The 27,508-nt window shown below is 41.8% G+C and overlaps 1 protein-coding gene across 1 annotated transcript in view; it reads right to left on the reverse strand.

Moving 5' to 3' along the window:
- nell2a (neural EGFL like 2a) overlaps nt 1-27,508 on the reverse strand; it is a 64,066-nt gene extending 36,558 nt beyond the window's left edge. Inside the window, exons 1-12 of the mRNA XM_028431036.1 lie at nt 27,153-27,508; nt 26,739-26,867; nt 18,800-18,950; nt 17,443-17,616; nt 16,744-16,840; nt 14,255-14,327; nt 13,740-13,822; nt 13,229-13,357; nt 11,098-11,200; nt 8,837-8,928; nt 7,159-7,264; nt 6,780-6,908 (exon numbers count right to left, since the gene is read on the reverse strand). Coding sequence (XP_028286837.1) covers nt 6,780-6,908; nt 7,159-7,264; nt 8,837-8,928; nt 11,098-11,200; nt 13,229-13,357; nt 13,740-13,822; nt 14,255-14,327; nt 16,744-16,840; nt 17,443-17,616; nt 18,800-18,950; nt 26,739-26,867; nt 27,153-27,204 — 1,318 coding nt within the window. The 5' untranslated portion in view covers nt 27,205-27,508. The remainder of the gene's footprint in view (nt 1-6,779; nt 6,909-7,158; nt 7,265-8,836; nt 8,929-11,097; nt 11,201-13,228; nt 13,358-13,739; nt 13,823-14,254; nt 14,328-16,743; nt 16,841-17,442; nt 17,617-18,799; nt 18,951-26,738; nt 26,868-27,152) is intronic.

Consider the following 27,508-nt stretch of genomic DNA (forward strand, 5'->3'; position numbering starts at 1 on the left):
CACCCAAGTAAGTAGAGTGTCAGTGATTTGTCTCTTCGTCGACTATTTCTGTCACAGCTCAGGTCGACTTTCTCTTTCAGCTTTAAGGCTGGTGAGCACGCTGTATGACTGAGTGTGTCTAGAAAAAAAAACATTCCAAGAAGCTGTTTTACACCGAAAACACTCAGGTTTCTCAACAACAAAGGAGTACGGTGGTTTTTTAATCTACTGGCTCTACAACAGCTGCAATCTGTAGGGAGAATTATTATTTTCCACCTTCAAACAAAAAAAAATCACAATGACAAAAGAATCCTTGAAATGAGTTTCTCCGCAATTGAATAACTTCCTTTTCTGGGCCATTACCTAAACACGAAAGTAGAGATAACAGAAAACTCTTTTTTGTATCTTTTTAGGTTGCCAAATTGGACAAACACCCCTAAATAAATAGGCTCAAATAGACCCAAAACAAATATGCAAAACGTCACTGTCAATTTGGGAAAGAAGTAGGATCCAATTAAGATGACTGAGTGGAGAGAATCCCATTTGGAGGCAGCACGAGTAAAAATCATTCTGAGTGGAGACGGTTTCTAAATACCAGGCACTCTGTGATCAATCACTGTAAACACTCAGAATGAACATCACATAAGAAAAAGACACAGAAGCTTTGTGTGTGTGTGTGTGTGTGTGTGTGTGTGTGGTGTGATTGCTAGTAAAACTGAGGGAAAGTGTGTGAACATCTACCGTTTTATTCTTGTCAGTGCACATGATCCCTACAATCTCCTATTTTCAACCACATACGGCCATTTCCATATGAGCATCCAATTAGTAGCATCCAGCAGCCTTTGAAGTGTGCGCTGGTGTGAGTCTATACGTAATTAAATGTGCACCAACATGCTTCCATTTGGTGTGACTCAACCGAAGCCATGTGACGTTCATGTACAAAAGCCTTGTTGATGTGCAACAGACGTGAACAGAGGGGGGGTATTGCTCTCCATCTTGGCTCTCATTAATCTGGGAAACATTTTCAAGCACGCGTCAATCGATGGAGCATCATCATCCATCATTCCTCGCACTGTTCGCAGCCTGCAGGCCAGAGGGCTAAACAATCAGTAACAAGGAGCAATAACAGCTCTCAGAGCTCTTTGAACAGCCGGTGACAAGCTCACACTTTGTTCTGGGATGTGTGTTTTGCCACATGTTTGTTCTCTTAGTTAAGATTGTTTTAGGTTTTTATTATTGTAATGTCTCATTTCTTGTATGCATTTTAATGTAAAGCATATTAGGGTCATCTGTTTGCCACCTGCCTACTGGTAAGACACAAATCTTTATTGATCTGTCCAGAACAAGATAAGCTAATTAAATTAATCTACATTAGCGACTAACTGTTCTTGTGCATGCATGACTTTCTGGTGTCCAGGCCTAAACATCTGAACATCATCAGTTTCTTCAAATCTTTTTCGTATCCTATTCACTTGCTGCTTAGATACATTAAAGATTTCTGCCACCTCAGCAGCGGACTCGGTCTTCAGGCTCTTGATGATCAGCAGTTTGTTCTGTGGGTGAATCTTTGGCTCAGTTTGCTCTTCATATGAAGGTCTAGTATTCTAGTGGTCCTTTTAAACACACCTGAGAATGTGTTTAGATCATTTGTCACAGGTGAAGCTCTAACATGTGATTGGTTGAGTCATGAAAATGTGACAAGACTTTTGTCCATGTAAAATCAGAGGTCATGGGCTTTACCAAGCTCCTAACATCATGGCACTTTTTGTTGCATTTTGCACCCTGTTATTAATGTGAAGTCTCTTGGCATTAAAATGAACCATTAATTATAACAAATAAGTGATTAGAAATACTAATAATTAACAGGTGAAGTTACCAAGTGTGTATGGGACAAGACTTATGTCACTAAAAATATAATAACACAACTTGATATTTCTGTGGGAAAATGTGTTTGCATTTACTACTAAATTCCACAGAAATCCAATATCATGCATTTCCAATTATACAGGTGAATCATCCAGCTATGAATTGGAATGACTGACTTGCACCCTGTATAGTACGGAGCAGTAAATGAATTAAGTGTGATCCCATCTGGAAAAGAGCAGACAGTTCTCCCATGTGGCATTTGAAGGATACTGGTGAAGCAGTGCTCAGATACTGTTGTTTACACTGGAAGGGACTGTCATGAAGGTGGGATTGTCTGTTTTGGATGACATTTCAGCAGGGTTACAGAGGTAAGCGCACACAACCAGTCAGAGCGTGTTTATGTTTCCCTGTGTGTTCATGTGAGCATTTCATCCGAGTGTGTAGGGGGGTCAAGACCCTTGCAGGTGGGGAGCGCCAGAGGCTCAGGGCTCATCCCGGCAGTGATTGGGTTTTGGAGCGGGCCGCGCTCTTCAGTCGGTGCCAATTAGCCTGCTGCCACCTTGTGACATTTAAAAGACAGCAGCAGCAATCGGACAGGTCTGCGCTCAGACACAGTGTGCTTACCCACTAGAGTAAATATGTGATGACACACACTGGGAGCAAGCAGTTTTTTAATCAATTACCCTTTAAAATCATAGTTACTGGACAAATTACACAATTAATGATATTTGCCCAATATGTTCCATCTTCTGGCTCTGGTCTATGCTGCAATTTCTTCATCAATTAACTAATTAACAGATTAATTCATTAGAACAAAACATATTTGCTCCAATGTGCCACTTTGTGGCATCTGTTGTTGCCAAGTGTGATTTACTTTATTAATATTCTTTTAAAAATTAAGTGAAGTGTGTAACCATTCTAGAATATGTTAGCATCAAAATAAAATCCTGGTGCATACTTTGCCTCTTTCAGTTTCTTGAATATAACAACGTTCCAAACTCTCCATGCAGGCCTTTTTTGAGGGAAGTTTTAAAGTGGGGCATTTGGTAAAACCAGACAACAATGGGCGATGTCTCTCTGTCTGCAGTCCTCTACAATGCTGAGATGAATTATGGTATTATCTCAACACGTTGAACTATACTGATTGTTCAATTTAGAGACAATCACACAGTCTGTCACTTCTCCACCACTCGCCCCTCTGTCTAATTCAGTCCTAAACACACGCATGCATGTAGCAAAATAGGCCTTCAGCCCGACTGCACTGTGAGAATAGGATGGAAAGAAAACTGGGCTCCTTTTCTGTTGGGGAACTCAAACACACACACACACACAGGCTTGCACAACGGCAGGGCTAGTATCCCCTTGAGTTTTCCCTACTGCTGTTTCTATGAAAAATTTACACAGAAGTGATCTCATCGGCTATTTTGAGCCCATCTCTGACCTAGGAGTGTTTTAAAGAGCTAGTACCGATCTCTGGGTTTTGTGATGTTTGTCTTTATGTCTGACAACCCCCCAAAAGGTGTGTCTGTGTGTGTGTGTGTGTGTGTGTGTGCTTAAAACGTAATGTATGTTCAGCTACCTTTATGTTTTCCCTGCTGTGTTCAATACACAAAATTGCCTCTGAGTTGCTTCTCATCTCATCTTACAGGCACCACTGTACTGAAACTCATCTAAAACTGAGAGACTTCACTCATCCTTCTGAACCTCTCTTTTCAGCCACAAAATGGTGTATCTATCATATGAACACAAACATTCTCTCATCCAACCGCAGGACCCTTAATGTTTTGGCAGGGCTTCTTTTATTTTCCACACAGGACACACTCTCACACACACACACACACACACAATCATATAGCCAAGTAAGTGAGTTACAGAGACAGACAAAAAATCAATTGCTTTTGAGAGAACTCCATCAGTAAATTGAGTCAATTTCAGGTTTCTCAGTGCAGTGTCTGATGCAAAAGCTCACCACAAACACTGCCATCCAATTTCATAGCGCGGTTCAGGCTGCTCTTGAGATGAATAGTCTGGGCCTGAAGTGTTGATGTTGGAGGCACAAGTCTGTCTGCTTGTACTTACTTTCACACTGGTAATCAGATGGGTTGCCCTAAGCTGATTCCTATAACAATGAGGAGCCGAACACGTTGGGGGAGTTTGGAAAATACATACGAGACAGTAAAAACAACCTGGCTGCACAAAAAAATATTGTGCGTGTTTTCAGGTGGTTGTTCTACACTCGTTGTTCTACACTCGTTTCTACTTAACATTGTCAAAGCCAACTTTTTATTGGATTAGTATCCAGGCAAATATTGACACAGACTACAGAACGTCTGGGCAGATCTATCCTCATTTACTTATGACAATCGAGCAGTGTGGTCTAGGACCAGGTTGTCCAGTAACAAGTGTCTAGTGAGGGACCTAATAATGCTAAACATTGTCTCGTATTTCTGGATCAAGATAGAATAGCATAGAGAATTTTCTTGGCTTGGTTAGGCCTCGGAGTCCTGTTATAATTCAGCTGCTGTTCACATCAGTTTTTAATATGCAGGGTGATGCAGCCCTCCGTCCTTATAGGTGAGGTTGAGTAAGCAGTGTGACAGGAGGTTGCAGAGGCCAAAGTGGACAAATCTGACACAGGACTCCCGACCAGCAGCCCTCAGTTGTTTTGGTTCTTTGACTTTGTGCCACTGTGTTTATTTTTATTGCTTCAAGTCGCTGTCTGGTATTAGCACACAAGCAGCATTTTTAAGTAGCTGCTTTCAGTGGTTACTTATATCATGCCGAGTTATCCTGGGCAGCCTTTTCTGTTCATGCTGTTAAATGGGTCTGGGATCCCTCCTTTTACCAGCCAGTTCTAGCTGACAGAAAACCTATCGTATCAATCGTAACTGTTTATCTGAAACTGGGCAGGCGAATGTTTGACATGGGTAGTGTTGTAGGAATGCATGCTTTTCTGTAAACACTAAGGGTTTGTCTGAAAAACATATTCTTAAAAGACAAAAATCTTTTTGAATAATTAAAATGCAGTTGAATAAAGTTTTCTAAGATTATTATTTATGTGGATGCTCTCATTCATCCAGGTCATAGTCACTCCCCCAAGTGGCTTCAAAACGTCTTCAAAAACAATCCTTGAGTCCAGTTGATTTAAACTCTTGGAAAACAAATATTATTTCTAATATACAATAGAAACAACTGAAATGACTACTAGTACCACATAGCTCTACTAAAACACAGACTGTGAGTGGGAATGAGTGAGATTACTTTTTTATCAATTACATTCTACTAGTCTGTGAATGAAGAGCACGTTCACACAGAGTTATAGTGAATGAGGCCTGCAGTTCCCATTCGACTACAACCTACAACCCATACCATCACTTCCTATTAACTTATGTCAGATAGTATCTGTACTGATAGTGTCTGGACTAATTGACTGAACAACTGCTCATATCTGTAAATTACAGCGAGATGTGCTGAAGCTGTGAACGATTACTCTTTCATTTAGGACCTTGGTTACAGTAACAAAAAGCTCTGCTGATTGATTGACACTTGAGTCTCATCTTGATGAAGGTGACAGAAAATATATTACAGAGAGTGTGTGGACTGTAGATAACAAAATAGGCCAACGCATGCAGACACTAACAGATGTTTTAAAAAAAACACACACACTAAAAAAAGAAGATCAAGAAGGCTGTATATTGACAGGGCAGCTGTCAGGGTCAAAAGAAGGAGAATCTGAATAACTTTGATGCGATGTTTGCTCATTAATACCAGAGATGCAAAGGGGCTGCAGTTACAACATGCTGTTTACTACATATTTTACTGCAGGATAGAAGATGGCAGATGAGAAATTCAGCTTCAATTACATGTGAACTTTTGTTTTCATAGCTTCAGCATCAATGACCTTTTCAGTAAGGTATATGTGATGTCTTTCCTTTGGGTGAGGCGTCCAAACGACAATAACAAACACCTTTATGTGACTTTATAAAACATGCAGTGCTGATCAAATTAACCACACTGTGTGACACATGGTTAGACACGTCTGAGCTTAGCGTGCAATCAGTAATGAGCAGCCTCACTAATAATAGATGGCATGCCCATCGGAGTGATCCTGAATACATGCAAGCATAAAGACCCTCAGTATGTGTAAATATCACAAATTAATCTACTGACTGAGAAGACAAACTCCCTCCAAACACAGTCATTATTGTGGATACAAATAATGAGAGGATTACAGTCTCCCATCACAAAAGGATTATGTGATAAAAGCATAAATTCAGTAAAGTGTTTTCATGCATATTTAGAAAATGTTACAAATTATTCCAACTTTTAGGTATACTTGATCAAACGAAGTAAAGCAGCCAACATTTTTTCATCAGTACAGATAAATTGGATGCATTTATAAAAATAAAAACTACTGAAATTTCAAAACCCTGACCTCCTCACTCTTGGGTTTATTGTGCTGGATTATCTACCTCAAGCCTGAGGCAAGTCTGTGGACAACTATTTTATAAAGCTCTAAAATGAATACCAGTAAACACTGAAAAGCTGAAAAATAAGCTGTGACATCTACTCTGACTGTTAGATGACCTTGACAAGAATAAAGGAAAAGACATAGCTGGCATTATGTGGGTATGTCAGAAGCAGGGAAACTAATTATAAATATAAAAAAACGTTAAAAAAAAAAGTTATACTACTTCAAATTCCAAACAAAATATATGAACGTATGAATTAATAAATAAATCTATACTGTATGTGTATTTGATAAAAGATGGAATGCTCTAAATTCTTCAACATGAATATATAACCCTAAAAATGCAATGTCCATCAATGCTATTTTTAATGCAACCCACTCACAAAATCCAACCACACACCCACTCTTGGGCAAATAAGCTTCAGCTAAACATCAGGGTTTGTTAATAAAAGCAATATTTTACCTTCACAGTATGCATTATCATCTCGCAGCGGGCGGAAGCCATCTTTACACACACAGCAGTCTCCTGCCTCAAGGTTCACACAGTCGGAGTGCTCCATGCAGCCGTGGCCCTCTGAGCAGAAGTCATGACCTGCAGGAGGCATCGAGCAGGAAAGGTTGAAACCCAGAGGGGGGAAGGGAAGAGGCGTGATGAAGGCAGTCAGTTCCAGTGGAAAGGCTACACTGTAGTATCACAGCCCGTACCTTTTCACTGCCATATAAGGACAAAATATACTTTCTCGACTGCTACAAACAATTTCTTAGTGCACACACAAAACCTATTATAATAAAAGTCACATTAGTAATTAGTGATGAAGCACAGGGTAGTGCTTCCTCCATACCTCTGCAGACTTTACAGCATCTGCCACTCACAGTGATCTGCTCCGACTCTGGACAGTTAAGTTCGGGACATGGCTCACTGGAGACCACTCGATGCATGGTCCGGTCCTGTCAAGGGCAGAGACAAAATCCTCATGAGCTACCTCTTAAATGAACTCTGACCCCCCTTCATTTACCAAGGGCCTGGAGGTAATTATGAAGGTAATTAGTCATCTATTGTGTTTCCTCTTTCACTGTCCCACTTTCCCTCCTCCCAGCGTGTTCATTAGAAACCAATTACTCGTTGTTCAATCAGAGTCTTTTTCCCCAAACTCTTTGCAGAGTGGACAAACTCGCACGCTGGCTCAGACAGGGAAAAAGCCTCTCTACTTTTCTCCTCCTGATATCCTCAGCGATTTACATCATGATTCATTGTGCATCTTTATTATCCAAACGGGGAATCAATCTTCTAGATTATCCCTGCATGTGTGTTTAGTCAGAGTGTAAAACCTGATTAGGAGGTTCCTTTTCCCTGCATGCTTTTGGCAGGCCTCTAATGATCTCATCCGTGTTCCTCCAACTGATGCTAATTTAGACTCATTAACCCCAGAGAGAGATGGACAAAAGCAATAGACCATCTCTATCAATTTATAGTGAATAATGTTTACATGAGGACAATGCTGAGGCGTTCTGTCAACAGAACTTCTCTAAGAGGTGTCGTGACCTCCGATACTACACTGGCTAAGTGCACTCTTGTTAAATTCTAGGCCTAGCTTTCCCTAAAAGTCGACAAACAACTTTCTAAACAAGCCTTGCCATCTACTTCTTGACGCCCACTACCCAAAACTTGCGCCCTCCCACCCCCCTTCCTCCCTCCCTGCAGCCAGCAGGCAGACAGAAGATCAGAGGCGTGACAAGCAGCTGTCAGGGGAAGCCTGCAGGAATCTGCAGCAGTGGGCTGACTGACAGCTCTCCCCGTCCCCACTTCTTTGATCTGCCTGGGACTGCCAGTCAGCTAACTGGGACTACAGATGGGCCAGGTGTGGGCCAGCAAGCCAGACAGCTGTCTGAAACTGCAGATTCTAATGGAGCTTTGCAGAATTCATGGAGGAGATGGCTGATACGATAGAGCTGGGTGATTAAAAACTTCAAATCAATTTTCTGTGATTGATTGGGCCTGCCTGGTGTAATGTCATCAAGTGAATTACTCCCAAAAGTGAGCAACCCACCCATCTGGTGCACCAGGCAGACAAAAGCAAATACTCTGAATAATTGGTAAATTAATCCAATTTAGGACCACTGTGGTATCTGATGATTGGAACAGAAAAATAGCTGTTGCATCCTCTGATTGACAGGTGCACGGCTGTGGCCCCCTGAACGTAAACTCAAGTCAGGATTCAGTCATTTTTCGCAAACAACAAAGAAGATGGTGAAAATCCAGATCAATAATATTCAGCTGAAGTGGACAAACACTCATGTTGGCTCAGCGAGGTTTTATCCCTTGAATGTGGGCCATATCGGCAGCGACAGGCCATGTATTTGGTTAGCTGTGATGCACTGCAACATGGAAATTCATAGAGCTGAAGTGTTCAGTAACTTGAGCTATTGTGAAGGGTTGGAACTCTTTCCGGAATCTGATAAAATTCATCTGCATAAATATGGTTAAGTGTGCATTAATGTGTCAGTGTTGACATGACTTACCCTGCATTCAAACAAGAGGCACCTGCCGGAGGAGTCGCGCACAGCTTTCTGATCTCCCTCCACCAACTCTCTTCCACCAAACAAGCAGACAGCTGGTAGTAGACACAGCATAAACACACATAAGCAGGCTGAACATGCAGAACATAAACATGCACATAAAAGCACATTTCTCTTATGAAATCCACATTTATTTAGTGTCATATACAATATATTATTAACTTTCATTAACCCTTTAATAGCACATCTAAGCATGTACACTTGATTTGTATGCATGGCAGTTTGTGTGTTACTTTCTGATACTATATAAAACATACAATGCATTTTAACAAAATAAGCAATTCATACTTCTATCCCTAATATGCTAAAAAAAATAGAGATAAACACCCATGTATAATCTGTATTCTATATAGTCTGGAAATATGTCATTAATTGGAAAATACATTTGTACAACTTCTCTTTCTATTTATACTGTGTTAATCATCATATACATTTTAATCCCATTGACTCATCTTAACTATACTATTATGTAACTCGGTGCTCCTACAGCTGGATATAAACACTGTTTTTTAACAGTGCTGTTTTACATGCATGACACATTCTGCACTTAATAATTGCAGATTTTATTGTGTTTTTTTTCTTATTATTGGTTAAGGTAAATATAGTCAAAACAAATCAAGCATGTCAAACCCAATTAAAGAATGCCACAGAGGAAGTGATGACATAATTAACACGTGGAGAGAGGCAGATTCATATAATTGGTGGAGTGGGTGTATGTGGAAAATAATCACATGGGCAGAGAGCGTGTGTTTGATGGGCAGCCAGGGTCAGACAGACTCAGACTGATGTGAGGAGGAGAGATGATTGACACCACAGGTCAGGCCCTATCACAAAGCAGTGTATCATGAAAGCAAAGGGCTTCTGAAACAGGCGTTTCTATTTGACAATAAAAACAACAACAAACAAACTCGGAGCTCCTCCCTGCGAGGCCCTGTGCTGTGAGATAAGGCTTTAATTTGGAGAGTGAATCATGTCTTTGTAGTGGGGGAACTTGTGGCACTCTTCTCTCTAAAGCTTGAGCATGCGTAATTAGCGCGTGTTTGTCTACCTCGTTAAGATAAGTGAACACAGGGGTATTGCGTTTAAGAGTATTACCTGCTGTGTGTTTATATTTTTGCAACACGGCAGCAGATCCAGAGTCATGCTTTAAACCCCTGTGCTGCAGCCCTGACCCTCGGGCCAGTGGAAATGATGCTGACGCAAGATGATTAGAATCCAGGACTAATGGTTTCTTCCTGATAGAGAGTTAAGTCTTATCTATTATTTGCTTGCAAGCCAAGCAGGAGAGCAACAGCAGAAGTGTGTGGGAGTCGGCGATGAGACATTTCTCAAACGAAGTCAGCCCGCACACGATGTAAGGTGAAAATCTGCAAAGAAATACTACACATACATGAAGTGCTAACGATGTTTTTCTGTCACGCATATGGTCTCACTTGTTTTTTTAAATATCACCGTATACATTGACAAGGTGTCCTTCCAAAAGGAAATATATGACATCTTTTTAAGTTTAATTTGGGTTACTATCAGAGCAATGCAGCGGTAGGAATAGATAATATCCACGGAAAATCCATTTTTATTGAGAGGGGAATTGAGAGAATATGAAATGCAGAGTGCTGCGGTGAGGAGGCTAATAAGAGTTCATTGTTTAGCTCAAAGTCTTTTGGAAAAAACAGACCCTGTATGTAGCAATGTAATGAAACAGAATTATTTATCCAGCCAGAACATATCAAGAAAAAAGTTCAAAAATGGACATTTATCAAGACACCATTGCCTGCGTGAGTGCACGCATCCCTTCCAACCTTCAACATTTCTTTCTTCTTCACTTTTCTCACAGCCTCCACATGTCCTGCCATAAATAGGAACTACTTTACATCACTTGCAGCGATCCCAGATTTACTGGCTCATGTCTGTCTGTGTGACCGGTGGCCATCTGTGTTTTGAAGCCAGCTAGTGAATAATTGATTGGTCCATGTATATGCAAAAGGACAGACTCATCTCAAGAGACATGTTAGGAGGTAGCTTAGCAACACAGCAGAGCCCCGGTCAATTGTCAGGCAGCCCTTGTGGAGGCGTTACGTGTGCTCTAAATCTGGTGGTGGAGCTTGTGTTGCTGTTTTGTGTGTGTGTTTGTGCACCAACTGTGTCCATGATTGTATGATTGTATGAGTGTAGGAGGGTGCTGAGGTTAAGGGTACTTCACTCACGTTGGCACTCCTTGCAGCAGGCACCCTTTACGTAGGCAGGCGCTGTGCCCGCTGGGCACTGAGGGGGAGGGCAGGAGATGGCCTCACATTGGACTGTGCCATTCTGTTGAAAAGACACAAAAGACAGCACGTTGTTTGGAGAGAGAAGTTTGAAGCCTGTACTGACACATGCTACAGAAAGATATGTAGCTGACATTTTAGCCATCGCCATATAGAGTGGAGATGTGCCAGGTGCTGGCTCTACTACATGCCCACATGGCAACTTGTTGATCCCATTTTACTCCAAAACAAAAACGTTCAAATGGTCTTGCAGACGTTAAAACTGCCAAAGTAACAGTCTGGTTTGTCACTGTTTTGTGTTTTTGCAAGCATTTTCTTAAGCATTGAGCTCTCAGGGTCCTTTAGGTCCTTTAAACCTGATTACCAGGTCACAGAGCAGCGAAACATCTTCCAAGAAAACCCGTTCAGATGCTTGCTTCAACCTTCTAAATGAATATGACCTGGATGACTGAGAATCTTCATCAACATTTTAGGGCAAGAACCACTCAACTATGTAAAGAGAAACAACAGTCTACCATATTTTAAAGACATGAAGGGCAGGTACCACAGACATTTTGTCTTAAAAGAAAACTACAGACTACTGACTGGTAGTTTAGCATCAGAAAAAAAATTATACTCTACTATAATCTGGACTGATGCTTTGTTTTTGATAAGGACGCTTTATATAATTACATAATTGTGACATTTGATAAAATTCCTGTTTATTACATAAAGTAGTCTAATACAACAATCATACCACAAATATTACACAGGTTACAGTGTTCAGGTAAAACTGTTATTCAGCGGTGTTTATTCCACTTCAAACAGCTGCCATTATTCATCAACAATTAAGGAATTATAGCTCTATGCATATTTACAATAAAGAGATTTGATTTGTTAATTTTAAAAAACTGCTGGTGTGCACCAATGTTTGCACCATATCTTCCATATAACTGTAAATCTACTCATAGGCTGTAGTAGGTTGTCACAGCAACCCCTATATATATAAAAATTCGATCCCTTTTCTGTGGCTCTGCCTGTAATTAACACTGTTTCCACGGATGAAAGCTCTGTGACAGCAACATCTATGAACCTGATCCACATAATTGATAACATCTTAATGCATGACCTTTGAATTTTAAAGGTCTCCGCTAATTACTACACATAAGGTAAGGAACATATCCCATCTAATTCCTTAATTGCAGCCCAGGAATTGCAAAACACTGTTCCTGGCATATGAACCGATTTCATTGGATGAGTGGGTAGAACAAATCCCTGATGATAATTATCATCTGTCAAGAGCAATTAGGTGCGGTGCACTGAGATATGTGATTTCCTATTTTTTTTTGCATGTTGGGTAGTGGTGCATGAAAGCCTCTCATTGGCTGGTTGGAGCAGTTCAGTAGCAGTCAATGAGTTTCATGTTCCAAAGCCGAGTAGACTGGCGGGGGGTGAAATCTGTTTGCTGATGTGATACTAGCCCAAGATCTCCAGTTACTTCCAATTCTTCTTTTGGCAATTATTTACACTTTACAAAGCGTAAAGTAGACCCTTGAGAGAATGGAGCATCACTAAGTACTGTTGTCGAGACGTCTAATCCTGCGTACTGTCAGGGTTTTTAATACAGTAACTGGGGCAGCCCTCCACTCCGGCAAGAAAATAATGACAATACAAGCGGTTGACAATGGGGCCCCTGCACTCTGCACCTCTACCCCACCCAAACATACACCCCCACCTTCACATACACACACACACACACTCAATCAACAGGGGAGCATAACAAAAGCCAACTCTTACAATGGGAGCTATGATGCTCCTCATATCTACACAAACGCCCACAAAATACACAACACTGACAAAGACAAGGTAAAACACACATCCTATTTATTTTATGATATACCGGCATGCCTGTAAACTTATAATCACACAATCTATTCAGTATGACAAGCGAACGCACGCACATACACACACACTTAATTAAAATTGGATGACCTATCTCTATTAGTCTGACATACACACCCATATACCCCGTCTACACACACTGATATGTGCATGCACATGCACTGTCATGCACCCGTGTGTGAAGCCCCACCGTGCATGTGCAGTTCCTGCAGCCATCTGTCCAGCCCTCGTCCTCCCTGTAGACGACCCCCTTGACGCTGCAGGTTCTCTCACAATAGCAGCCATCCAGCCCATTCATCTTCTCCTCCGCCCTGGACAGCTGCTCACGCCATCCCCCCCCACAAAAACAAAAGGATAAAGAAGGCGAGAAGATATGAGTCAGCCTAGTTATGCGTCTATGTCCTCAAGTAGAAAGCAGAGCTTCTAAACCAGAACCAGTGTCATCACAAAAGTCAGTCATTAGATGCCATTATCACCTTTTACACTCACTGTCTCTGCATCAGAAGAGAAACGACTTCAATAAAAGCCAACGTCTAATGCTAAAACGTCTCTGCAAACTGCCTGTTGAATATTAATGACAGAACTACACTCTGTATTTTACACTAAATTTACCATTTAATTCAAAGGTAACTTCTATTTTTTTAGGATAATGCTCAAAGTGTGGACTAAATGTTGATTTAGGACACATTGCATCACATTACCTTGCTGGATGTTTTTGCAAGGATGTCCTGCAGTTCCATGATTTTCTGCACAAGCCCATGGAAATCGTTGCAGGTTGGACATGCTGGGATAAGAGGCAGAAAACACTGTAATTTAAATACATGCAATACAATCACCCGGCAGTAAGGCCGTTACAGCAAATGGCCAAAAAACTGTGCATTCAACCAGTTGTTTTCAATATTATTATAATCACACACCATTATTATTATTATATATCTTATTCATTCAGATTAAAAATGTGCATGCTGATGTAAACTCAATATTGAATAAAAATATTCCATACCGACTTATTTTACACTATTATTTAGACTTAACTGATGGAAAAATCATTTCTCAGTTGATAAAATTGTTTTAAACTGTTTTACTCCATTCAGAATAGATCCTTTTTAAGAATTTCGAGAAATGCCTTTGAATTGTTTGACACCATTTAAATGAAAATAAAGACAATATATTATATCTGGTAAAAAAAATGTGTTGAATGAGAGACTGGACTCACTTCTGTTCAGATCTGGACACTGTGAGATGTAACCCTGTGGCATCACCAGGATCTCCACATCCTGCATCACTCCCTGCACACACAGATGTCCACAGAACAACCTTTATCATCATGGAGAACAGCATTTATGTTGTACAGACAAGCAATACAAAGAAGATGGGAGATGAGCGAGCAGTGTGGGAGGCAGTGGAAGCGTGCTCATAGTATACATAGTCCCAGGATCCCAGCAGCGAATGCAAAGACGAAATCAACACCCATGTTAACAAGAGTCTTTGGCGCTCATAGAACTGACCACAGTGAAATCTGTAAAGCAAGTGGAAATATATTTTTGCAATCTGCAGGGTGACACAGAGCGAAGTTGCTTGTGAAGTAATATGTCTTCTAGATTGTCACTGATGAATCATCTCATATCTAGACACCAACAGAAAGTTAAGCAAACCAATGCGGTGGGTTTAGTTTGGTACATGGAATTTTTTCTTCAATCTCCTCTGATAAGCATAAATGGGAGACACTGATTCAATTTAAATCATAAGTCCAAATTGAGAGCCTTTGTCCAGTGTCCAAACCCTAAACACATACACCCCCCTAGATACTCTGTTGCCATAGTAACCTGAGCCATTTCACTCCTTGAGAGCATTTATTACCCCTACAGAAGTGGAGCAGTGCAACTTAGGAGAAATTGTTTTTTAAATTGTCTTGCCACTTCAATTTACCGGCCGTAAATTTAAAATCCTGCGGAAATGATTTGCTGATTTTTTCATGGCAATGTGCTGAAATGGAAGCAGATAGGAGCTGTGTCTATAAAACTTGTTCTGAAACCATAAAGCTATACATTTATTTACAGGACATGGGATAAAATATACATTATGTGGCAGCACTAAACATCTGAAGTGCGATTAATGCTGCACAATTACCACCAAAATGTAGTGAGTCTATGCAACACCACAGTGAGACAACACACAAAGCACATCACAACTGTCAACAATCCCAGCTAATAACAGACTTACGGTAATCTGTCTTTTGGAAATGCTGAAAGAATCCAACACATGTATGCAGTGTACAAGTGTTTTCATGCTTTAAATGGCACTGGGTTTAATATGACAATTGTCTAGAAGTAACTAGTAACAAGAACATTCTGCTGTTACATAACAATCAAAACAACCAGTTTCCAGATTTTGTGTTGCACCTTCTGGCGACACACATGTAGCAGAAATGTGTGCAAAACAGCGAGGGGCGGAGTGAGAACTGAATCCTAGCATTACATTAATTTAACATAAAAAACAAACAATTGTGACAGGATGAATTCTGCCAGGCTTAAAAAAACAACTCAACTCTAACTGTAAGTAAAATTCGTTTTGCATGTTTCAACAACGGTTTCCGTTTCATTTTGAATTAAAAGAAAATAGATTCTTTCAAGTTAGGATGTAGAACAATTTGCTTCATTAGCATACAAATGACACATCACTGATGGAACTCAAACACTGTGTCACTGGATAAGTCAGATACAGATTTAGCTATCTTACAGTGTGTGTAGACTATTAAAGAAGATATTTATTGAGTTGTGAAGTAGAGGTGCAGATGAACCGATTCTGATTAAAGTCCTCACTATTACTGCTAGGGCTGTGATTCCTCGTCTTCAGCTAACACCCACATACAGACACTGACTGCGCCTGTGTGTGTGTGCATGTGTGAGCGCATGTGCACTAATGAAGCAGTGTGTTTAAACGAGGAGACGTGCCTTCCCAGCGACTAATCAAGGCTTCAGAGAGCGGCGAGGAAAGATGCTGCTACGTGACAAGATTAGCGGGTGACCTCCAAGCCTTCTTTCATCAACCAATTAACAGGGAGGAAATTCAACATCCAAGACACAATGTATAAAACATTAACAGGTACGCCCACACACACACCGCCGAACACTGAGCCAGCTACCATCAGACTGATTAAAATAGTTTCAGTGGTTGGTAAGCTGACATGTTGCCACAACGTGTCTCCCCAGGTGGGACGTTCTGTAGTGCAGTCCAGTCTAAAAGAGGCGATATACATCTCTCTGCCTGATAAACAACACTATAGACTAAGCTTAATGAGCATAGTCCAGAGGCTATTTAATGATTTCTCCCAAATCAGCGTTGCGGGGGTTGGTGAGATAATTGCACTGGGCTTAGCTGCAGACTAAGAAAAAGGGAACAAACAATGACAACAACAAAAAAAAGTCAATTCTTAGGGTGGGCAGAACAAGCATCAAATTAAAATGGTAAGCCTTGAGAAATGCATGCAATTAAATCCAGCAGCTATAATAAATAAAGCCAAACAACGAGGGAGACGATACAGTGTAAACCAAGATTGAGTATAGAGTGAAAAGATGGTGCAGCTACTGAGATGAATTACTCGTTCTTGCTAATCTGAATCAGTTGTCGCTTAGTAACATGACAGATCAGGACGGGCATCGTCATTCATATATTCTGACAGGAAGTTTGCGCTGCAGTGTTAACCTTAAAGAATCCATGAGCAGAGTTCCTCTGTCCGAGCCAAAAGGAAGTATCCTCAGGGATGTCCATGTAGGGGGCTTCCACCACACGTTCATAGATCCTGAAAAACACAAAAACATAAAGTTAAATGTACAAAACACCTGAATATTACTTGTTCGTGTAAGGTTTTTAAAAGTGGTTCCCCTCCCACACTGCAGGTCCTGCCCTTTTAAATCCTTCAGTTAGCTCTATCCCTAAGGAGGGTATATATAGCCACATGCTTTCTGCGATACACATGGCGTTGCCGTCTGCTTCACTTATTGTGCCAAGGAGAATCATCACACACAGCAACACCCAAGACACACCACACAGCAGATGCATGTATAATGCGGGGTTTAGTCACGGTGTCTTCAACCTGACCTCAACCGATTAGACAGGTAATCAAGGTCAATTTGCAGAAGCCCCAAGTAGCAAAGACTATGGTGTAATAATATCATCTATTCTGGGCACAATTAACCGGTTTTAATAATATTTAAACAGTATCACAGATTTTTATCAATGCCAGAGAGGAGAGCCAGTTTACAAAATCCATGGTTTACGTCTCAAACCGACTTAAACTCTAATCTAGACAAGTACTCAAGCAGGGCTACCTAGCTTCAGCAGTAAGATTGTGTTGACTTCACCATTTATGGTCTGATCTTCTATAAATTCCCTGCATCTTACCGGTTGCAGTCCACGTGTAGTATGACATGAGAGGCACTGACAGCCACAGAGACTTTGTGCCACTGGTCATCGGCCAGGCTGTAAGGGAAAACCTCAGTGTGGTCCTGTTGGCCTTTGGTGCGATAATGAAGACGCACCTCACTCCGCTGCCCGCTGCTCTCAAGCTCCAAGAACCTGCAGAAGAAGACGGTTTACATTGCCTACATTTTACAGCGTATCCTGTTTAATTTGCTGAAACAAGTGATGCATTTCTGTCTGCACAAAAAAAAACCCACATCACCACAGGGTCTAAACTTAGGTTTCCTCTCAGCACAGTGCTGAGAGATGAATACATCACCCGTTTCCAAGCAGTGCACTCACATTTCCCCAGACCTGCGACATCATTTAGAATTTAATCACATCAGTAGTCAAACATAATGGTGCTATTGCAGTGGCTGTTAAGTGCAACATCAGCAACACACAACAACAGCCCACATGTGGTGGGTAAACTCTGTGCATTGGAAAAGTAGTATTCTAGAAGAATCCTCTTCTCCACGCCGCTGAGATTCAGCCAGCAGAGTGACACTAATGGAAAGAGCTGCCGATACACACTCATCACCTCTGCCTTTAAAGGCAGACTTAGAGTCATTTGCTTGAAACATTATTCAAAAGAGAAGTAGACACTCATGCAAGTGTAGCAATGGAATTGATTTATCTGCAAGCCACATCTAATAGATTTACTCTCCCTTAACCATGCATGCACATTCATCCTGCACTAGATAACATATCTGACGCTGAATTAGTCCTTGCCACGTTTTCCGAATGAAACCATGCAGCTCTGCTTTGTTGCATATGAATGGCTGGGAGAGCTAATCAGCAGTGGGGGGAAAAGTCATTAACATCCCTGTGAGCTCTCTTCTCAGGACTGACTTTAATGTACAAACTGTTCAATCATCACATTATGTGGAATTCAGATTGCTGTTCTGATCATTCAACGGCTCAGCTACCACAAACTAATGGAAAACATTAGCATGCTAACTGCGGATAGTGTCTCATCAGTTTTCCAGTCACAATTACAGAGTCAATGTTTGGATCGTTGATGGACTGTAAATAATATGTCGGCATACAGGGTGATTTGCTTTGTTTACTTGACTGGGGTGTAAAACATCTAAATGTTTATCAAACACAAATATCCAGCCTGCTAATATGACAAAACAAAAGTGCACTATCTTAGAATACAACTTAAATAATGTTGTTTCTCAGAAGGCTAATGGGTGCTAATGCTAAAATGTGCATCATAAATTAAAACCTTTGCACCAACTGCTCTATTACTGAGTAAAATAAAAACATAACATCATGAAAAGTGAAGTGATCATACCTGTGCTCAGAGTGATGGATGGAGAGGATGACTCCGGAGTTGAGGTGATCCTGTTTGAGAGTCACCAGCACAGTAAACTCATTCTTGCCTCTAAGCTTCTGCACCATTTGCTCTGAGACCTCAGCAGGAGCTTTCACTTCCCTGGAGGACCCTAGAACAAGGACAGGGATATTAGGAATGAATGACACTATTAACAGACTCGCAAAGAGTGCCCAAGGAAATAAATATGTGCTCCTGCACCATCTAGTTCAATTTAAAACTTTTACAGATGACTTACTAATGAATAGCACAAGTTCAAATGCAGCTTGGAATTATGAAATATTGTAATTTTTTTCCATTCTCAATTCAATTATGTTACTGCACTGCACAAGTCAACTGTTTTATGCATCAAATTAGTAACTGTTTAACTACTGTATGTAATGTGAAAAATGTGCCATACTAAAACTATGTTGGTTTATAGTAAGCAGTGAACATTAGGCTGTAATTCACCCCTGTGAATCAAGCTAGGTCCAGTTACCCACCATTCCCTCAAGTTTAGGCCTATGCATTTTGCCTGCATTCATGGATTGACTACAAAATTGATCATTTGCCATCATGAGACGACAACCACACATTTTTACATCTGTGAGTACCCATAATGTTTAGGCTCATTGTTGTATGCTAGCTTACACCAGATCAATGTGTATATTTTCCTTTGCCTTTGTATAAGACTCAAAAAAGAAGCTAAGGACTTGTGAGAAGAAATGAAAGGCTAATGGGGCTCATGTGGATGGGAGGGCATTTTCTGCATGTTGTATGTAGTTAGCTCAGCTGTAAGCCCCGTTCCACCAGCGTGCCCCCTTTCTCCTCTCTAACTCTACACAGACGTCTATGCTACTTTAATGGAAGCATCAATAAATTATGACATTTCTCAGAAGCAATCACATCAAAGAGCTCACTTCCAGCTATGGGATGCATGCAAGATGCCCTGGCACACTTAAGCGCTCCAGGAAGCTAGCATGGCGGCTTTTCCTCAGTGTATTAACATTACTTCCAGCTGGTGGGAATAGCCAATTAACACAATGCAATGTGAAACAGTGAGCATCGCAACATAAGACTGAAAGTATAGCATACACGTTGCTTAAATAAGATACCATGACTGCATGCTGGAATAAAGAGCCTGTTTTTGTTCTTATATTTTGAGTGTGCACTTATAGTGCTAGCATTAGCTATTTTCTGATGCAGGCTTTTAAGACCATTAGGGACATATTTTGAGTCATTCTGCCTAAACAAAAATGTTCACTTGATTTGTCCCTCAGAAAAAGATGCACAGGGTAGAGTTTCATGCATTTTGCATTACCAGAGGAGTATCATCCTAGTGTCACTGGCTGAGGTGGGACAGATGGTCTAATGCCTGCAACAGGAACTCTGCCTGGCAATAATCTGCTGCTATGAACCGGCACCCAACCCAAAAACCACTTCGAACAATAATCTCAGAAATTATTGAAAATAATTTTTGTCATTGAAGTTTCATTAAAGCCAAATTATTTAAGCCAAAAGAACTCACAATGTTTTGTCTATATGCACTGGTCAGTCTACTGCAATGCCATGGGTTGAACAGACATCTCAATCATGATCAACATGAGCACAGTGGGAGCAGGTGTCAGGGCGGGGCCCACACTACGGCAAGGCTGATGAGGCGGGGGGATGGTGAGGACCTGCTCAACAACCTGGCAGCCATGAACCTTTGACCTATAAGTGGATGACTCTCATCACCAGTCTTTATAAGTTGAGGTCTGCCTCAAATGGGCCTTTGGGGGATTGGGGAGGGTACTCATTTCGATGGGTCTATACAGAGCTGCCTGTGTGAAAGTAACATCTTTCAAGTGAAGATTACAACAGCTATAGCAGCAGCATTTCTGCACACCTAAAAGTATGCATAAAAGAGCAGTAGATGACTTTGTGTTGTGGTGAGCGGGCGAGCTTTCCCTCATGCCAAATCAATGTGGCTCTGCTGAGAGGGCCTTTGGTCGATTATCTATTGGCAGGCGCCTGGATGGGGCAGCCACCTGCTCCTAACAACCACTCTGATGAGAGATACTGACACAAAATAGCTTGGAAATGATGATCCACTGCATAAAATTCTAATCAGCACATTTTCCAGTGGAATAACCCGACTCTTGTAGTCTATTTTAGTTGTTTACAAGCTATGGGAACCGGCTGATGGGTATTTTTGAGACATACAGAGTTCTATCAGCTGACTAGAGATCTCTAAAAGACTGAGGCTCAATAGCATCCCTGGGAAGCACAGCTTTAGGCTAAAGCCTAATCTTATCTCCAGGGCACATTGTGCTTTAATAGTTACGCTCAGGCCACAGTTTTCCTCCCACAGCTTCACTTCTAATCTTAAAATGTCTAATGGCCTTATTTTGTTTGACCCCTACACACACACACCTTTAATCTCTCATCCTTCCCACCCCGTCCTACTGCATTCCCATAAAAGTACCGTATATTGGCAGTGCTGCATCAATCCCTGGCTCACACATTCAGCATTTAGAACAGGTGCCCTGCAGCACTGCTTGAGAGTCCAGATACATCCAGCTTTGCCACAATCATCTCACACAGTGCTTTCACTTCTACCCGTATTTACAGGGATGGGAGCTTTTGTAGTGAAAGAGATGAGTTTCCCACCCAAACTCTGCCGGACAGACAGAGGTATGTTTTTATTGTATTAGTTACATGTTTGGTTTCTCAGAAGATATTAAGACTAAAAGCAGCAACACTGATTTAAGATAAGAAGATCATGGGCACTTTTGCAATGAGAACAAGAAGGACTTTCATTCCCTGGTAGATTGCCACAACAAAATAACACCTCCTACATCTTTGAAATGTCTCCTCAGCAACATTCTGCAAATCTCTCCACCAGTTAAGAGTGAGTGAGCAATGAGGAACAGAAGCAAGAGGTCCAAATATACATAACAATGATAAAAACAAACAGAGAAAGGAACGCCATAAACCATGTTATATTTTCTTATTGCATAGTATTTTCTTTAAAAAAAAATGACTGAGCATATTTCCAACAAGACGTTCTATCTGTAGGCCTGAGCGCAAAGGGATATATGTGTGGGAGTGTTAGGCAAGAGAATATCTCTCCAGAGGGATTAGAGTAATGATAAACTCTCCAACAGCAGCAAACTCCAAACCCTTTATTACTGTCCGCACACACACACGTGTCTGTGGGCACAAACAGGTGTAGACTGCATCACGCACAGACACTACAACTCCAAACAAACACTGAGTCAACACAAAGAGAGGGACAGATGCAGAGATATGAGGACTAGAGAAAAGACAAATGACACACACACCCACACACACACAAGACCAAACCCGAAAAAGCTGGTCGTTACGGCTCCTGAATATTCCACCGTGCGCAGGCAATCTGCGTTCGGTGGACCATCTCCCCCCGCTGTGTCTCCACTCTCCTGGAACAAATACTAAACTGAGCCAAGGGCACCTCCAGGACTGCTTTGGCCAGCAATTTCTCCCCAATTCTCTGATCGCCTCCTCAGTGACCGCCTGTCTGACATTCACACATACACAGAGCTAATGACAGCCTTCTAGCCACCCAACTGTATAACTGCCCAGGGGGGATAGAAATATCTCTCCCTCCACGGTCACCGGTGCTCCTGTGTGGAATGTGGGATCAGGCTTGCTTCAAAAGGCAGCAAGCAAATAGCCCTGACCACAGGGAGTTGGCGGATGATGTAATAATCATTACATAGAAAAGACTGTGTACATTTTTGAGTTGTCAAAAAAAGTGGGATCATTTTTAAAATACAGGCAAAATGCAGGCCTGACTAAGTCAGGAAATCTGACGTAAGGAGAGTTAGGAAATCTGATGTCATATAAACTCAGACAGTCTCATCCTGAGTGAACATTTTGTTTGGTTCATTTTGACCTAAATAAAAAATAAGGCTGTTAAAGATTCATCACAGGATCACAAGAATAACAAAAAGCCATTTTATCTGTCACTGAGCCTTACAATGTCCTATTCATCTAAAACCCACTGGCAAGACTGTCCAGACTAGAAAGTTATTTTAAAATTATATACAAAATAAGGCACATATGACTTTATATTGTAAACTGACTCACTTAAACAAGGGTTGTGATCATTCCTCTTCCTTTTACAACAAAGAGAACTCATCTTCCAACTATTTTAATATAAAATGGGGGGCACATTGCCAGCCAACTAATTTGAGTATAACTGTACAAGTTTTGAAGGTTAGGTTCAGCAAAACTTTATAGACAATTTCTACACAGAGCATGGAGTGTGTTTATCACATAACAGGAACCGGCTCTTTGCAGCTCCTTGAGGATTAAAAAAAAAGTTTTGTCCATCTTTGACTCAGCTATATCTGCAGTCAAGGCTATTTGAGGACTACTCTTATCCAGCCAGACAGAGTTTGCAGCTGAACTGTCAAAGAGTTGCTGTCAGTTACAGTGTTGCCGGAAAGGAATGAAAATAAAATGTCACCCGGGTGTCATGTTGTTTACATTCCTGCTGATCTGAACTCAGAAGATAATCATCCTTGACTGCTGTGAAGTCTTTTGACCTGAGAGTAAATGGTGATTATACCATTTCAAATGGGACACAATACTTCCCTCCCTCTTGTTCACATTTCAATATCACTGACTGCTGGATTGATGCCAGAAAAGTACACTAGCCTGGATATATGAGAATACTCTTCATTTGGGCACAGGGCGTTTGATGTTTTGGGGATGTACTAACTCTTCCTGCTGTACTAAATTGTAGCAGTATGGCTATCAGGACACAGTCTTGGATCCTGACCCATATTACAGCAAAACCAAATCACTTGAGCTTAGTCTAGGAGCTAGATTTGTCTACTAATCTGACCCCATTTTCAGAGTTTTCATTTACTGCAACTACTTGCTTCTTTTATTTGCAGACTGCAACGAGACAACGTGAAAACATAGTCTACAAACTGTTAGGAAGAACCTTGCAGTGTAGAGAGAGGAGAAGTGTTACACTAACCTCTTTAGTCAGTGTTAATTACGTTATTAATTCCGGTGGGTATATTCCCATTTTGCTTTGTTTTTCTTATTTTAAGCGTGAGGTTAGCCACAGAACTCCACACTATACAATTCAGCAGAACACAGAAGCCAATTTCCTATATATAAGCTTCCATCTGCCTCACATCCTTCCATCGCACACAACCCCAGTCTATCACAGCTACCAGCAGCTGGTAAGTGTAGTCTCTACACTGAAAACACATCTGTGACACACACATTAATGCAGGACAACAAACTGACATTCACACATAGTGTGGCTGTCATAGGCTGTCTTCCTCCCACCCTCCCACACACATGCACACACAGCATGGCTGTATTATAAATGAGTCTCTTCCATCCCGTTACACTTGCTGCTGTCTGGGACATCATCACCACATATACAGAAACACCTCACCGGCAGCGTTCAAACAGTCTGAGCAACAACACGAGAGACACACACACACACACAGATACAATTACAGAGAAGCCTCATGTTAAAGCTGAAAGGATGCTGCTAGCAATGGTGCTGTTTGCACTTCGAATGAGTTTGGTCCTTACATTGTAGCCAGAGAGGCAGAGAGTGTGGGTGTCTGTGTTGGGGGAAGGGAGTGCTTCTGGGTGTGGCCCCTGTGCTTGTATTTATCTGGATGTCTAGATATAAAAAAGTGTGGGGGAAGTGCTAATGATGTGATGATTTTGTGGTACTGCTGAGCAACACCTGGCAGCAGGACATGAGAGAAGCATAGCCCGGGGGCTTCTCTCTCTCCCTCTATTATGCCCATCCCTGAGGTCCACCTCTGCTAATGCCATGCAATGTAGTGCTGACAGCTACCTTCAAAAGCATCAGCAGGGGTGCGCTAAACAGCTATCCCCCTACTGCTCACTGCTTTCCTCTTTCTTCCTCAGACACACACAGAAAAAAACATACTTTGGCAGACAGAGATACAAAGATACGGCAAACAGCAGCATGCACACACACCACAATCGCTTATCCACATACACACATTTCTATACTGTGAATTACACTCTTCCCCTGCTGCTTCTCTTTCAGCTCTCAGCAGCTACAGCCATCCTCCTGCCTCCACCCAGCACCCAGAGATAACAGCCTTCCCTTCGGGCAGGCAGGCAGGCAGGCAGGCAGGCAGGCAGGCAGGCAGGCGGTGGAGGGGACAGCCATGGATATGTTCTGCCTGCTATCTAATGAGCGTCGGAATGTCACCATGGGCCTGTCTGCTGGTCCCAGCCAGCCAACTATCCATACATGTGGAATCAGCACAGTCTAACAGCTGGCAGACAGCTCTCCGTATTGCTCCCTCTCTCTCTCTCTCTCTCTCTCTATCACTCCCAGCCTCTTCCTCTCCAGCCCCCTCACTCAGTTCTGCATCCCTACAGAATGTGCCTCTCCCTGTCTAGTTTCTGATCACAAACAAGCAGAGGCCCAGGTCTGCTTTGCCGGTACAGCTCTGTCTGCCTCCCCCTCACCCAACATCATTGACTTAACATAGACATCCCAAATGAAGGATGGAGGCGAGCTCTGCCATAAATAACACACCGCCTTCTCCACCTGGGTGACTGAATGTACTTAGCAAAGGTAATGCAGAAAAATAAGAGAGCCTAATGACAGAGAGGTGCCAGCTGCACAACAGTAATGTTTTTCATTTCCATAACTGTCTTTGTGTCTGTCTGTAGAACTCTTCCTTGTCTCTCTCTCCTTCCTCTTGCTACCTGCCTCAGTAAAGCACTTCTGAGTGTTGTCTACACAGAGGACATCAAATGGCCTGCCTTCACAAAGATGCTGGAGTTGCTGCTCCATGCAGAAGTGCTGCTGTCTCAGCGGCTGTACAGGGAGATGAGAAGATATCAGCAAGGAGGGAGGGAAGCAGAAGAATGTCGACAAAAGATTGTGGCTTTTCTCTGTCCCACAACAACGATGTCACTTTCGTACATGTCGTGATTTGCAATCAGATCCTCCTTATGAAGATTTGTATGTCACCACATCCCTGATTTTGCCACTGATCCGGAGTCAAAACCAATTTCCTTTGTTGCAAATTCTGTCTGGGTTATGATAGACATCTCATCCCTGTGATGGAGATGTTAACAGTTGCAATTTGGACTGTAATGGGTGTCTGACATCAAATAACAAAGATGTAACACCGGCGAAATAAAAATGCATTTAAAAGTCAAGCACGAACGCAGCTTTGACAAGTCCATTTTGCATAGTGCCATTTGCTAAATGCCGTAGATAATATATTTAGCCTACACACTGCCTCGCAACTGACAACATGAACATCTGACTCACTCAGCTACCATTGATATTTTAGGAATGGAAACAGTTCAAACTATTTGCACACTCCAGAACATCTCCAGTGGGCAAATTCTCACAGGGGGGGGCCTGTTCGCCCTCCAGACTCACATCATCATCTCTGTGAGTGCAGGATTTTTCTCCTCTGCCTAATCTGATTAGGCTTACTCATTCTATAACTCTTTGCGCGATCCATCCCCCCCCCCCATTCCCTCTCTTCTTCTTGCTTGGGTGACACCCCACTTTTTCACAAGGACCTTACATTGCCTATTGTTCAGGCAGGTGGCAGCCTGCCCCCCACCCCCAGCTCATTCCCTGAAAACTAAAAATCCACCATATGTTGCTGCTGAGAATTCACCATCAGATCAGTCTGGACAGTAATAATCATACATGTGCATAAGGGCTACAGTATTATCAGATCATCTGACGGTCACATCATCCATCTCTCCTGTGGATTACTGAGGATGCATCATGTTAAGTCTTACAAGTTGTGTAAACAACTTTTGTTTCAGTGTTTTTTCACATCTGGGCATATTTTGTGGTCAAACAATAACATACACACAAATAAATGCTGTTACAGTACAGTACCTTGGAAGTGGAAAGCTCTTGACTCGCTGTGGAAACCCTGGACCTGAGTAACTCCATCAAAGCCTTCTCCAAGCGTTAGTTCATCAAACACGCTGATGCGCAGGGCAGGGTCAACCCCAAAACCTACAACTAATTTACAAAACACACACAACATTGTTACCTTAGAGCAGGAGAGGAACACCTGTGATCCTATTAAAGAAATCCTGCTCGCGTCAGGGTAACAAATGGGAGATCACAGTACTTTCTATAAGCTGCTTGACATATATTTATTTCTTTTAAAAGGAGAAAAGAAAAGAAGCTTTGTTGTCAAGTTCAATAAATGTCACTGTATTGAATTACTGTATAGATCTTATCTAAAGCTTACATGTTGCCAGAGAGGGTTACTGTAAAATCAGTGACAGCCCTGTGTCCTACCTGAGGAGGCGCAAAATATGCCGAGAACCAGAAATAGCTGTAATAATCCCATGGTGAATGAATAAAAAAATTAGTCCATGTTTTGTCCACTTCCGAGAGACAGTGTTGTTCAATCACAGGCGATGATAAATATCACCCTCGCACAGGAGGCTTATTACCAATCCCAAATGCTGAGCGGAGGCATCATCACAACTTTAGATGCCCAGTGATGCAAAAACAAAGCAAATCCGGAAGAGCAAATAAACAGTAACGATGCGGAATTTATTCCATGTAGCGCAGCGTCTGCTCCATCAGCACCATCCGCGGCACAGGTGGGTAACAGAGGACGCACAAAGCGAGCTGCCCTGCCTCAGCAG

Source organism: Parambassis ranga, chromosome 19, assembly GCF_900634625.1.
Source record: "Parambassis ranga chromosome 19, fParRan2.1, whole genome shotgun sequence".
NCBI classification, from domain to species: domain Eukaryota; kingdom Metazoa; phylum Chordata; class Actinopteri; family Ambassidae; genus Parambassis; species Parambassis ranga.